Source organism: Sparus aurata, chromosome 2 (genome assembly GCF_900880675.1).
Source record: "Sparus aurata chromosome 2, fSpaAur1.1, whole genome shotgun sequence".
NCBI lineage: Eukaryota > Metazoa > Chordata > Actinopteri > Spariformes > Sparidae > Sparus > Sparus aurata.
Window position 1 is genome coordinate 34,144,027 of NC_044188.1, and position 13,322 is coordinate 34,157,348.

Genomic DNA, 13,322 nt, shown 5'->3' on the forward strand with positions numbered 1-13,322 from the left:
CGAGGTTGATTGTGATTTATAAATCAAAACTTGGGTAGGACATGATTTTGCACTGTGTCATTAATCAGATATTTTTGTCCTTAAGCACTTTCTGTGTTTCGTCCGTAAGCCACTATCTGCTTAGGTACATGACACAAGTTACAGCCTGTCGACACAAGTTACAGCCTGTCAACACAAGTCTGCAAAGTAACTTGTAACTTAATCATGTTGGAAAGGCAGAGTTGGACAGCTACATTTATTTGACAGTTTTTTTCTCTCTTGTACTTTGGTTTTTCTTTTGTTGCACATAGGACTCATAGAGGACTTATTGAACTGTACTGAATTTCTTTTAATATTTATTCAATTTTCACAGCAGACAGAACCACCTATGACTATTCTATTTTACTTTGTAATCCCTTTACTCAATAGCCCTTTATTAGTAACTTTTCTTATGTTTTGTTGTACAGTAAAGACATTTTTAGGCTCTTTACATCTTGCTGACAGAGGCAGCTTGGTGTGCAGATAGGGATAATGTAAAGTCTATTGTCATTCTTATTTGAAATGGCTCAGTAGACTAAGAATGGCACAAGCATCACTACAATGAAGAAAACGTAGATCAGAGCAGTCTGTCAGTGTGCAAGCATTATACTGAGAATTGAGCATTGATATTAGCACTCGAGTTGAACCACATATTCAGATATTGTAGGTGCATACAGTTCATGGTCCTGTACAGGATTTTGAGAGACATTGTCACATTGCACATGTTGAGCTTGTTGAAGAGATGGTGATAGACTTGATGACGGGTAAGCAGGCAGTAACCGTCGCTACAGTTCACTAAGGGACATGAAAATGGAGCTGCTAACTGGAGGTTCTTGATCACACATTCATCTTCCATCGTCTGGGTAGTAGTGTATTCCGTGTCCTGTCAAGGTAGTTCACATGGTGTTTAATGCTGTTGCCATGACTAATATAGTCAAGGTGACAGTTTGTGGAGTCTCTGTAAGAAGTCCCTGGCCGTTATTCTTTGAGTTAGCTACTTTAGGCTTCTTGGTTGAAGACTGTGGTCTTGTTGTTGTGCTTGTGTACGTTGAGACACTGTCCAAACTTGTGGAAGCTGTCCAGACAAATTCCATGTGGTCCCCAGATTCATTCACTTCTCTCTTGTCCTGATAAACTCCAGTCTCGAAAAGTGCAGATTTTGCCTGGTAACTAGACGTGACCTCTGCAATTCTTGCAGGTGATAGGACGCCGTGCCCTTCACCTCTGCTGTTAACCCAGAGTGGTGGCTCTGTAAACAGTGCAGAGTGCCAGTCCCTCCCTGGTGTTGGCAAATGGATTTTCCCACAGATGGGTCTTGTATAACAGGGGCAGCCAAAGACAGTTGCTCGGGTCTGCTCAGACCATCTCAGGAGCCTTGTTATGTTTTCTTCTTCTTCACAAGCCCAGGGGTTATCCCCAAGAGTCATCACCTCCAACACCTTCAGCTGATCAAATATTCCTTCAGGCAACCAGGAAAAGCGATTTGCATGCAAATAGAAATGAGTCAGCCTTGGTAGCCGATCCAACGATCCAGGCAGGATCTGCGTCAAATAGTTATGTGACAAATCAATGTTCTCCAAGTTGTGCGGCATATTTGTTGGCACAGTCCAAAACCTGTTGTGACTGAGATTGAGAGCTTGAAGACTTGGCAGCGTGTTGTTGATGAAGACCACTCTCTCCAGCTCATTATCTGATAAGTCCAGTACTCTCAGGTTCCAGTGGTAAGCGGTGTCGTTTTTGTCCAAAGAGCGTAGATGGTTCCCCGCTGCTCTGATGTCCCACAAAGACCGTGGCAAGGAGGAGGGCAGGCTCTCCAGGCGGTTGTAGGACAGGTCCAGGCTTCGTAGGTGGGCATATTGACTGAGCTGGCCATCCAGAGCCTGCAAGCTTTCAGGACAGTGTAATATTGAAAAAACGTATTTATACATGTGGACAGTAAATAAACTGTATTTTATTCTGACACTTTTGAATGTTTATTAGAGAGGTTGGACAGCATGATGTAAGAAAACTAATTTTATTAACATACTTATCAGAGAAGGTAAAGTGTATTGTAAATGTAACTTTGACTGAACAGCGGTCACTGTGTCCTTAAATGAGAGTTAAATGGAAAATGCTGAAATATGTAGGAACTGTAGAGTAGAGTTATTAAGTCAGCAAATTGACTCGGTGGTGTTAGTTACATAGCATTGCTACACTCAGTTTGGTAAACATCAGCCATCATAAGCTACTGCTTAGACCTGACCAAGAAAGGTAGAACCACTTATTAGTACCCATGACTTGGTAGAAAAGTTATGTTTTTGCCCATGCCTGGTAGTTTGTTGGCGGTTTGTCAGCAGGATCACACAAAAACTACTGAACAAATTTCCACCAAATGTGAATAGAGGTTGGGTCTCAGCTCAGAAAAGACCCCTTTAACTTTGAGTGTGGATACAGAAAAAGGGACTGATTCAGGATATTTTACTTCCTTTAACATTGCAGGAAAAGTGTTTGTTTTTTTTATTTTAGATTATTTCTCAGAGAATAATGCATAGATTGTGATAAAAAGAAATATGTGTATTTAAGTGACTGGTACCGTATCTATGAGTGAGTGCAGTTGGATACAGATCCTAAAAATCATCCAGATCTGGCAGACTTGAATACATTTTCACAGAGGTCAGTCTGTTTCTGCCGCTATATGGTAACAAATAGGGATGGAAATCTGCCACTACCAGCAGTGTTCATATGATAAAATGGGGATTGAGAACTGTGAATATCAGAAATAATGACAGAGATAAGGTTTTATTGAGTTAAAGGGGACTGTTGGGCCTTAGCAAAGGTATGTGTTCTATTGAAGTTGCTTATGTGTTTTCATTAGTAAAAAAGAGAATGAGTTGTTTCCCCCTTACGAAGTTCCATACATGCACCTGAAGTGCTTCCCCACGACTGTGTAACTACTGCTAGATTAAGCCCAGACACCGTCACTATCATTTTTAGTCAACATAGCTAGCTTGTAAATTAAATGGTCTGGATTTTTTGAAAAAATCGATGGACATAAGGCTGCTACATGTAATGTCCCTTAGATTTTTTTTTTGCTAGTGAAGCAAACTCCAAATTAAATTGACTGTTAGTAACCCCTTAGAAGTTTAGCTTTTTCACCTGATGAGCTGTTTTACCATTCACACAGTGTCTCCTGTAACTCTCTCAATATCTCCTAACCCTCACCTTTCTTAGAAAGAATACATTTTTTGGCACTTGCTTTATGATTGTAGAGCTAACTTTGTAGATTCTTATACCTCCTGCTTACACAGAAAGCCAGTAGTTGTGGAAGAACACACTTTTAACCAAATGACATTGCAGAGCTGCAGCTACTCACCTATTAAAGGAGAGGTTGAGAAAGCGGATGTTGTGCTGCAGACCAGACGGTAGTTTGGTTAGGCCCCGTGAGGAGCAGTCTACCACGCGGTGTCCCCGGCTGCAGAAGCACACAGGGGGACAGATGGACAGCACCCAACTGCCCAGCAGCCCACATAGCAGCAGGAGGAGCAGGCAAAGCAGGGAGGCAGAGCAGACAGGCATGTTCGAGGCTCTAGAGGATGAAAGAGGAGTGTTAAATAGGTTACGCATCTTGAATTGATTGTTAGAAAAGGTAATACATTAACTTTTGGTTCAGATCTGGGGATGGACAGATCCAGGATTCTTTTCTCACTTTCTTTAACATTGCATGATAGGCAATTTAGGTGGCTGCTATTTATGAGTAAGTAAGTACAAAAGGGGACTGCTTTGACAAAGGTGCCATTCGAGCTCACAATTAGGTTATGTTTACGCTGTCATCTATTTTTTATGGTACCAGTACTGTCTTTGGGTATCTTCGACTCTGTCCATTCAACCTATTCAGCAGTCAACATTTTGAAGGCATGGCACACGCTCAGATCAAGTTCTTGGTGCACTAAAAACTGGATTCCACTTCAAACTTGAATTTACCCTCCCCCTAATGACTTTGTTGCAGCGTCAATAATTAGTTTGAAACTTACATTCCGACCAAAACTGAGGCTACAGTCCTGGACTAGCTGAGCCACTGTGTATGAATAACATGAGACTTGAGCTGTCATAACAATGTAATACCACTGATGGTGTGTATATATGGAATCACCAGTTTGATAACCATTAGCCTTTGATGCATGTGACTGCAGCAGAAATGTTGAGCAGTCTGACTGTTTTGAATATAAACACATCAGACCTAGACTATCATCTGGCTTCCTGTTAGTACCAGTTTCTGGAATCGTACAGATAGCTTAGCTTTTCTGCCCCTGATGCATTGTATAAGGGTGCCAGTCATCCTGAATGCCAGCCGGTTTGAAGCTCTGCCAGTGGGACTGGAGCTCCGAGTGCTGCAGTGAGACTCAGTTCATTTAGGATGATACACTGTGTCCGTGACTGCAGCTGTTTGGAGCGAAACACTCAAGGTCTATGTGTGTTTGTGTTTCAAAGACAGAACTGTGGAATATGTTAACACCCTTGAAATGTGTTCCATAAATTTCCCTGTGCTGTTGCGTTATTCGGTTTATGGCAATTGATGCCCTGCTGTGATTGTGCCTTACAACACTACAAGACGTTGTGTTTGCTTAAATGCTGTAATGAGCAAGGAGTAGTTTCCTCATGTGCCAGCACAACATTACATGGTAGTGTAGTGCATTAGCAGGATTCCGAATGAGATGGCTCACTGCCCTTCCCATCAGGTGTATATGGGTTGTTATCTTTGAATTTCAGATCACTCACCTCATCCTTTCTAGTGTCGGTCTGTCATCTCGCCTTTTCTCCTCTTGTTTCCTCCTCCAGTTCCCTTATGCTTTAAAGGTTTTCTGACGGTTGAAGGTAGTGGTCTCAGTCTCTTTTTTCTGGCTGTTGTTGCCTGGTGCTAAACATGCTGCCTGCTAGCAACTGCCCTATATTGCTCACAGCTCTGCAGGCTCCAGATGCAGCTGGAGGTGTGGGTTAGGAGAAGGAGATGCATGGAGGGGAGGGAGAGGGAGACGAGAGAATTGCAGCAGCGAGCCAGCCCACTCTGCTGCTGACGAGGCAAGCAAGAGCTGGAATGAGGTGTGTGTGTGTGTGTGTGTGTGTGTCTCTCTCCATGTGTCTCTCTCTCTCTCCATGTGTCTCTCTCTCCGTTTATGTCGCTGTGTCTGTGTTTCTCTACATGTGTGTTTCCGATTGCATCAGACTTTAAAAGTACTGCCTGGACTCAAGCAGCTATAATGCATACTTTTTAGGGCTGGAGGACATGCCCTAAATAAAATAATGTGATATTTTTAGGCTATATTGGAATACACGATATATATTGATAATTGGAAATCTCCTTAAAGAACCCCATAAAAGCTAGTACAGGATTCTAAAATCAAACCTCCCAATATTTTTGCCCGATATCTGTATCAGGGTGCGTGTGCGTCGCTTACCTGGGGAACACATGGCAACAGGATGCACTATGGGAAGAAGGCAAGCTGGCGGAGGCAGTGTGATGATTTGAGCAATGTTCTGCTAAGAAACATTGGGTCCTGCCATCAATATAGATGTTACTTTGACATGTCCCGTCTACCTAAGCATTGTTGCAGACCATGTACACCCTTTCATGGAAACAGTATTCCCTGATGGGTGTGGCCTCTTTCAGCAGGATAATGCACCATGCCACAAAGCAAAAAATGGTTCAGGAATGGTTTGAGGAGCCCAACAACGAGTTTGAGGTGTTGACTTGGCCTCCAAATTCCCCAGATCTCAATCTAATCAAGCGTCTGTGGGATGTGCTGGACAAACAAGTCCGATCCATGGAGGCCCCACCTCACAACTTACAGGACTTTAAGGATCTGCTGCTAACATCTTGGTGCCAGATACCCAGTGTTGGGGAGACTTTAACTAAATGTAGTTGAACTACAAAGCTAACTGCAATTTGCTGTAACTTGCTGATAGTTGAACTACATTCATATTTTGTGCTGCATCAAGTAGTTTAACTACATTTCTCCGGGGGTAGAAATGAAGTTTGTTAAAACTACTGCCAGGCTGAACTACCTGTAGTTTTACAAGCTACGCTTGCAAAGTAGCTTCTGCAGATACCACAGCACACCTTCAGGGGTCTGGGGGGGTCTATTCCTCAACCTGTCAGGGCTGTTATGCCAGCAAAAGGGAGACCAACACAATATTAGGCAGGTGGTCATTTTGTTAAGCCTGATCAGTGTATATTGATGTATTGCCCTGCCCTAGTGCTTTTATAATTCCACTTATGAATTGGCAATGTGAATAGATCTCTCTATAAAAGCACGAAATCTCTGTCTGTCTGTCTGTCTGTCTGTCTGTTGTCTGTCTGTGTGTGTGTGTGTGTGTGTGTGTGTGTTGTGTGTGTGTGTGTGTGTGTGTGTGTGTGTGTGTGTGTGTTCCTCAAATATCTCTGCGAATCAGGATCACACTGACCTGAGACTTTTAACATGGCTGCTGCGTGGTTCAGTGGTGTGCAACTAAGCATTTGCTTGGACTGCAATGATGCCATGAATAAATTATTTCATAAATGCTTTACAAATTCTGCAAGTATTGTCCACCGGAGCCACCACAGTCACGTGCGCACCAGAGCCAATCACTGCACACCGTGGCCACGTGCGCACCAGAGCCAATCACTGCAGAGCTCAAGCCCATGACATACCTTAAGAAACAAGCGGATTTATACCTGCAGCGGCGCGAGCTGGACCGGGATTTTGCCGGCGGTTCGATCCCGTTCTGTGCATCTAAACTGACTGCTGTGGATTAATGAGATTTAACAAGTCCAGACCAAGTCTGTTCGGGTCTGAGGAGATCCGGAGACACGCGGACAACAAAGTGGGATCGGAATCTGTGGATGTTCGTGTGTAGCTAGCTGCTAGCCGCTAGCTACATGGCCCACCTCCCGAGTCGACGGAGCGGACGCACTGGCACGTCCAAAACCGGACTTAGGGTAAATAATGTCCAACACGTTTTGTCGCGAACGTTCCCGTTACGTTTCCTTTATGTCTGGTGCAGGAAGAAACAGTAAAAATGTGCTTTTGTCACAAGCGGATTTATACCTGCAGCGGCGTGAGCTGGACTGGGATTTTGCCGGTGGTTCGGTCCCATTCTGTTCTGTTCTGTTCATCTAAACTGACTGTTGTGGATTACAATGAGATTAAACAAGTCCAGACCGAGTCTGTTGGGGTCCGAGGAGATCCGGAGACGCGCGGACAACAAAGTGGGATCGGAATCTGTGGATGTTCGTCTGTAGCTAGCTGCTAGCCGCTAGCCGACCCACACGGCCTACCTACGGAGTCGACGGAGCGGACTCACTGGCACGTCCAAAACCGGATTTAGGGTAAATAATGTCCGCCATGCTTTTTCGCGAACATTGCCGTTACGTTTGCTTCATGTCTGGTGCAGGAAGAAACAGTAAAAATGTGCTTTTGTCACGAAAGTGTCCAAGCAGCAAGTTTGGTTGTTGAGGAACAGGAAGATGTGGGAGGGACATCAGCGGATGATTGACAGCAGCAGTGATGTGTTGGAGACAGCGACAGAGATAGCGAGTTTTGAGAGTTGAGAGATTTGTGACATATAGCGTGTTTGGAGTGTATAGTTAGTGTGTTATGTAGTGTTTGGTGTAGTGTGTTTAGTGAGTAGTGGAGTCGTGTTGTGAGGCAAACCAAGGAGGAGACGGCTGAATGTGGAACAGGCAGGAATGAGCTGAGGAGCCTGAGGCATTGCCTGCATTTAAATGTAAATAGTTACACATAACTTTGTAAATTTCAAAAACTTATGCACCAATTTAGCAAGCAACAGTTTATATTTGCATTATTACTAATGCAATTGGTTCATTAAACATATTTGTGGTTTTCACAGTAAAAAAACTAACTTTTTCTACTCTGATTTTATGTTATTTTGTGATTTTAGGTCCATAGTGTTAATATAGTACGTAAAAATGAAAAAATAACTGTACAGTCACACATGTGAGGTTGTGCTAAAAAATAATTACACCAAGTAAGGCAAGGTAAATAGTAGGTGAAATATAATGGTATAATCAAAAGTAGTCAAAAACAGCCAATTATATCCCTGACGTCCCACCTTCAAACACAACCTCATTTGGCCAACCATGAAAAGCTACTTTACCTCCCACTTTTCTATAGGAATACATGCTTCCTACGGGCAATGCACTAATATGAAATGATCTCTGGTAGTTAAGAACACACAGTTATTAGCAGAGTTTTTTTTTGTTTTTTTTTTCCGTCTTGAATTTATGCAAATGATGCTCCATGTTAGCTGAATATGTAAATATGCAATAGTCATATCAACTTAAAGGGGAATTTATTATTTTATTTTTTTTAAGATGTAATTTTAAATGTTTACACCTGGGCTCTCTATATTCATGTTTTGGTGTGTAAATGATTAAAAGCCGCAACACTGCTGCAATGGCTGCATCATAACCCTTCAGGCAACTCCAACCATCAATAACGTCTAACAACATTATGGAAACCATTTTGAAACCTCTTTTTAAATAAAAAGATCATATTTGTAACCAGAAACACTAGTCACCTGAAATCTTGTGGTAAGTTGTTATAGTTGTTGCCTCATCTAGGTTGTCATAATCAGTTAAATGGTAGGTCATGACTTTGGAAATATTACTGCTGGCAGTTCTTCTAGGTAAACCCCAACTCTGACAACATTATGATCCTTTTCTTAAGTCTTTTTGTGAGTCTGACACAAAGAATAACAACCTCAGCCTGGCAAAAGCAAGCACTTTAAGTGGAAGGACAGTCTCTTTTGCCCCAAAGGATTGTGATGCAGCCATCGCAGCCTTAATGTGGCTGGCAGCTGACATGAACTACAGGACTGACTGTTAAAATTTGGGCAAGTATGAATCATTAACATACTAAATCTTGTAAATCCAGAGCCCAGGTTTAAAAATACCGGAATTCCCCTTTGATATGGTGGCACTATGTCATTACTAGAAGATCAATCAACAAAGCCTAAAGCACCTTTGTTTTTTCAAGGTCTACAGTGACATTTTACAAAAATAGGATGGTGGAAAAGTGATCATTAAGGATATTTGATGTGATTGACTTCATAAGAAAGCATTTGAGTGGATAGACATCAGCTTGAGCTCCTGATGCCTAAGTGACTTCTAAGCATGATCATAGCAATAACCTTGTGACTTAATAATAAAAAAAAACAAATGAAATTTAATGACAGCTATTTCGAATTGAGACTTGTTTAAGATATAATGTGATTCAATTAGATATTTATGTATGTAAGTATCAGTAACATGACTTATCTTAGGCGAGCGAAAATGGCAGTATACACAGTAATCGAAATACATACAATTGCAGGGAAGTAATTTACTTTGTCCTTCGTGTGCCAGGTTTTATTATTTTTATCCGGTTAAACACATTAAAGAAACAATGTAACGTACAGCTTAAGAAGTTGGTTCTTGGAAGTGGTTTTGTTTTGAATGTGACTTCTAAAACCACAACCACTCAGAAAAATGTGGCAGAAACCAATTTCACAATGCTTTTTGTCTTCGCTTAACATTCAGAAAAACAAATGAAACACAAAATCAATTTAAGATATAAAAATACACATTTAGAGAAATGTAGAAAAAACGTCTCTTTATCAGGAAAATGATGACAACTAGATAAAATACACTTAAGTAACTAAAGCCAACAAATGGCACATTATGAAAATCATTTAACCATATCGAACATTGCAGTTAACAAATTAAAGCATTAACCCATAACAGTCAGCAGTAGATGCAGCTGAAAAATGCTAGGTCTGTGTTTTAGCTTCTCTTGTTAGCACACAGTATGTAATGCCATTTTTTAAAACTTTTTACACAGGCCTCAAACATGGTATCACTTATGACTGTATATAAATGATTTTGAGAAATGTCATCTTTTGTTATGAAAGTTTTGAAACACGATTTATGAAATTCAGAGATGTGTAACTCTATTGCAGAGGGTGTTGAACCATGTTTCTTGTCTGTGCCAGCCACATCACTCTAACTTCTATGTCAGAAACATAAGCATACCCTTTTTTCATCATCAAGATGTAGATAGCACAAAGGTTTTTATTTGGTTGATGACATTCACAGCTATTTGTCAACACTTAAGTCAAAGTGTCTTTTTTCACCCCTGTATATACTTCTTATTTTCTATCAGCTGCAAGATGACTACCAAGTTGCTGCCAATTGTCTTATGGTCATATTTTCTTCAGTAACACTTTCCTAAAGGTTGGGGAAGGGTGATGAAGATGTTAGGAAGAAATCATTGTAGATTTACACTCTTCAGGTCTTGGACATTTTTACAAAGAAAATACAGCAGTGGTCTGGTGTGACAATTTCTGAAGTAGTGACTGGGAGATCCAACGTTTGTGTGCTGATAAATATAATTTAGAAGCAGGATGACTCACTGTAAAGTACTGTAGATCTAAAAATGTCAATGTTGATACTTTTCTTCCTGCTCTCAATTATGTAGTTGTATTTTAGGAAGTGGGTATTTTTTTTAAATGTTCCTTATCTTCTTTGTCGATATTATGCAGATGAATTATACCTCTTCCTCTTTGCTGTAGCAACCTACATTAACATCACTTCTCTCATGTCATGTTATTCATTTAGTCAGTTTCCTTTGTTCTCTGTCACACAGGAAACTGACTAAATCACACACCAATGCATGTGGATGCGGTGGGGCTGTGGGGGATTAAGTTTAGTCAAGGTTGCCCCAGGCTATCATTCAGCTGTGCATTTTCCACAGCTCCAGGGGGAGTAAAGGGATTTGCAAGATGGGCTCCACTGAGGTTTATAACTTCCACATTGTTATTTTTGCACAGTGGGTCAGTAGTTTGGGAAGAGGACAGCGAAACAGAGTTTATGTCAGTCTCTGGAGCTTCTCCTGTGCTTCTTATTTCTGCACCAACTACAGCACCCCTATTGCTGTCTTGTCCATCATTTCCAGATATGCCTTTGCCATGTTCATCTCCAAATGTCGTTCCCGGTCTTATGTCATTTAACTCCTCATCTGTTTCCGGGAGCAAGGACAACCTCTTGGACAGTCTTAGAGGCAGAAAGCTGGAGAAAGAAATTCGGTTAGATGACCTTAGTGTCACCTGGCCATTGTCAGCTCCACTCTCTAGAAACGGTGAAGGACCAGCCCAATCAGTAGTTGTTATCTGCTGCCTCTGAAGCTTCCGTTTCTTTATATAAATGAGCAGGAATCCAACCATCATTAATACCAGGGCACCACCTATCAGTCCTGCCACTGCTTTGCCGTTGTTTGTTCTGTTTGTATATGGAGAATCTTGTTTTTTCTTTGCCTTGGTGCTCTGGATGAACGGTGTCTTTGTCACGTATAAACCTGTGGCTGGACTTGCACTTGTAGACTTGTGTTCATCAGTCTTGGTAGATGTGGTTGTAGTCAAGATGAGGTCTGTAGGTTGTGTTGGACCTGTAGATGGATAGGGAAGTTTATCAATGGTGAATTGGGAGGTCACTGTCTTTCCTGTTTCTTGGCTTGGGGTGGAGCTCTGTAGTATTGAATGTTTCGTGGTTGGGTTTCTGGGTGAACGGATTACCACCGTTGTTGATATTAAGACTTCTGTCGTGGGCTTCATGTCTTCTGTTACCGTGTTAAACTGAGATGATGAGGAATTGATCAGAGTTGGTGCTGTTTGAATATTTGGTGCGGATGTTTGAGAAGGTGTTGTTGAAGGAGTTTTAGAAAGACTTGTGTGCATAGGTTCAATCGTTGGTATCGTAGTTTTTTCAGCTGATGGATTCACTATAATAGACTGTGTGACGGCACGACCTGAGACCTCTGAGAGTTGGTTTGGGCTGGACGCCCCCTGGCTTGTTAGCCCTCCTGTCATCACATTTGTGAAGTTGTGATTCTGGCCAGGTGTTACTGTGCTTGCTGTCTCTGCCAGCAAACATATAAAAATTAGCCTGACAAATGTGATGATCATTGTTTTCTTCTGGCTCCTGTCGGGTTGCTGTGTCTTTGTTGCTAGAACAGAGGAAGTTATTTTTAACAGAGATGCACAGCATACAGTCTGAAGCAATGCCCCAAATGAGGAAATAGTTCGAATGAGTTTGAGCAAAAACGGCATAGTGTTGTGAAATGAAACCTGGTGTTGCAACAGTTCTCTCAAAATGTCCTTAAATAGGCAGATGTTTCAAGGGTATATACTATGTATATTTATAGCACTGCAGTCAACTGCTGCATATGTCTTGCATCTCTCCACTTCAGTTAAATCAAGAAAGTAAGAGCCTCTTTGATAACATATTTTTTTCTAGTTTTTTAAACAACTTTATGATAATTTCTCAGTCACAAATCGATCTAAGGCACTTAGGTCATGATTGGTTTAGTTGTGGTGTTGGGAATGTCTCAATCCCTCAAATAAATACAGGTTGTTTGTATAAAGATTTGCTATCCATGACACTTTTTATGTGGATAAGCCCATTTGGCATTGATCCAAAGTGAATATAAGGTGGACCTAAGGCTACATTAATAATTCAAATGATTAAAATGTACTTACCAATTTACACAGATAACCTCTGTAACCCCTTAGCTGTGTCGTTCCAGGATATTAAAAGTGAAAAAGTTGAAGGATCTGATGTTGCCTGACAGGCGAGATGTCTCTGTTGCAGGAACAAGGTGCATGGATTGCTCCTTACTGCTGAAACCTTGAGACTGATTCTTGCTTCACTTACAGGAAGTGTGACTGTGAAACTGATGACATCCCCTATGCGTTCTCAGTCTGCTGTGCTAAACATAGCAGTGCATGTGTCACACAAAGCCTTATTAAAATGCTTAATAGAACACATACAAATCTAATATTTCAAACTTGTCTTGATCTCAAGACAAAATAATTTAAAAATATACTGTACATGTAGACCTGATGGCTTGCACATACTTGTAAGCTGCTCGTTGCAGCTCACACAGAGTTTTTTATTCCTTTGAGTCATAAACAACGTTGACCCGAAGAGCCCCACTTAAACTTTTTTTAGCGGTGATGTCGATATAAGACTTGTTCTAATGAAGCCAAACACACATTCTAAAAGCCAGGAGAATATGTTAAATCTTCTAAAATGTATGTCTATATGATTGCAACAAAAACACCTGTAGTTAGGGATTTTAGATCAGTCACATCTAGTCATTCCCATTATTTAATATCAATGATAATGATGAGAAAATATAATATTTTTTTTGTCTTGTTCTACCACTCACACTTCACAGCAATGCTTAAATTCTTTTGTAAAAACTCTTCTTTCCCTGAAGAAGCCAATATGAATG

General features: G+C 41.1%; 3 protein-coding genes across 8 annotated transcripts in view; 1 reads left to right on the forward strand and 2 right to left on the reverse strand.

The window, feature by feature from the left end:
• Window positions 1-13,322, forward strand: part of nf1a (neurofibromin 1a) — a 145,937-nt gene that overhangs the window by 94,758 nt on the left and 37,857 nt on the right. The window lies entirely within an intron of this gene.
• omgb (oligodendrocyte myelin glycoprotein b) lies at window positions 235-5,309 on the reverse strand. The gene is made up of 3 exons (XM_030404187.1): window positions 4,774-5,309; window positions 3,371-3,583; window positions 235-1,905 (listed from the first exon to the last, which is right to left on the reverse strand). The coding sequence occupies exons 1-3, from the start codon at window positions 4,776-4,778 to the stop codon at window positions 915-917; spliced, it is 1,209 nt and encodes a 402-aa protein (XP_030260047.1). The 5' UTR covers window positions 4,779-5,309; the 3' UTR covers window positions 235-914.
• Window positions 9,371-12,725, reverse strand: LOC115573394 (mucin-5AC-like). The gene is made up of 2 exons (XM_030404176.1): window positions 12,565-12,725; window positions 9,371-12,032 (listed from the first exon to the last, which is right to left on the reverse strand). Exon 2 carries the CDS (start codon window positions 11,989-11,991, stop codon window positions 10,741-10,743), a length of 1,251 nt encoding a protein of 416 aa, XP_030260036.1. The 5' UTR covers window positions 11,992-12,032; window positions 12,565-12,725; the 3' UTR covers window positions 9,371-10,740.

What these genes read in the sequence shown, in the direction of transcription:
- omgb (XM_030404187.1), bottom strand. An exon ending in CTCAACCTCTCCTTTAATAG is followed by an intron (nt 1,906 to 3,370) that starts GTGAGTAGCTGC and finishes CTGTCCTGAAAG; the next exon opens with CTTGCAGGCTCTGGATGGCC.
- LOC115573394 (XM_030404176.1), bottom strand. Translation starts at nt 11,991, where the DNA reads ATGATCATCACATTTGTCAGGCTAATTTTTATATGTTTGCTGGCAGAG.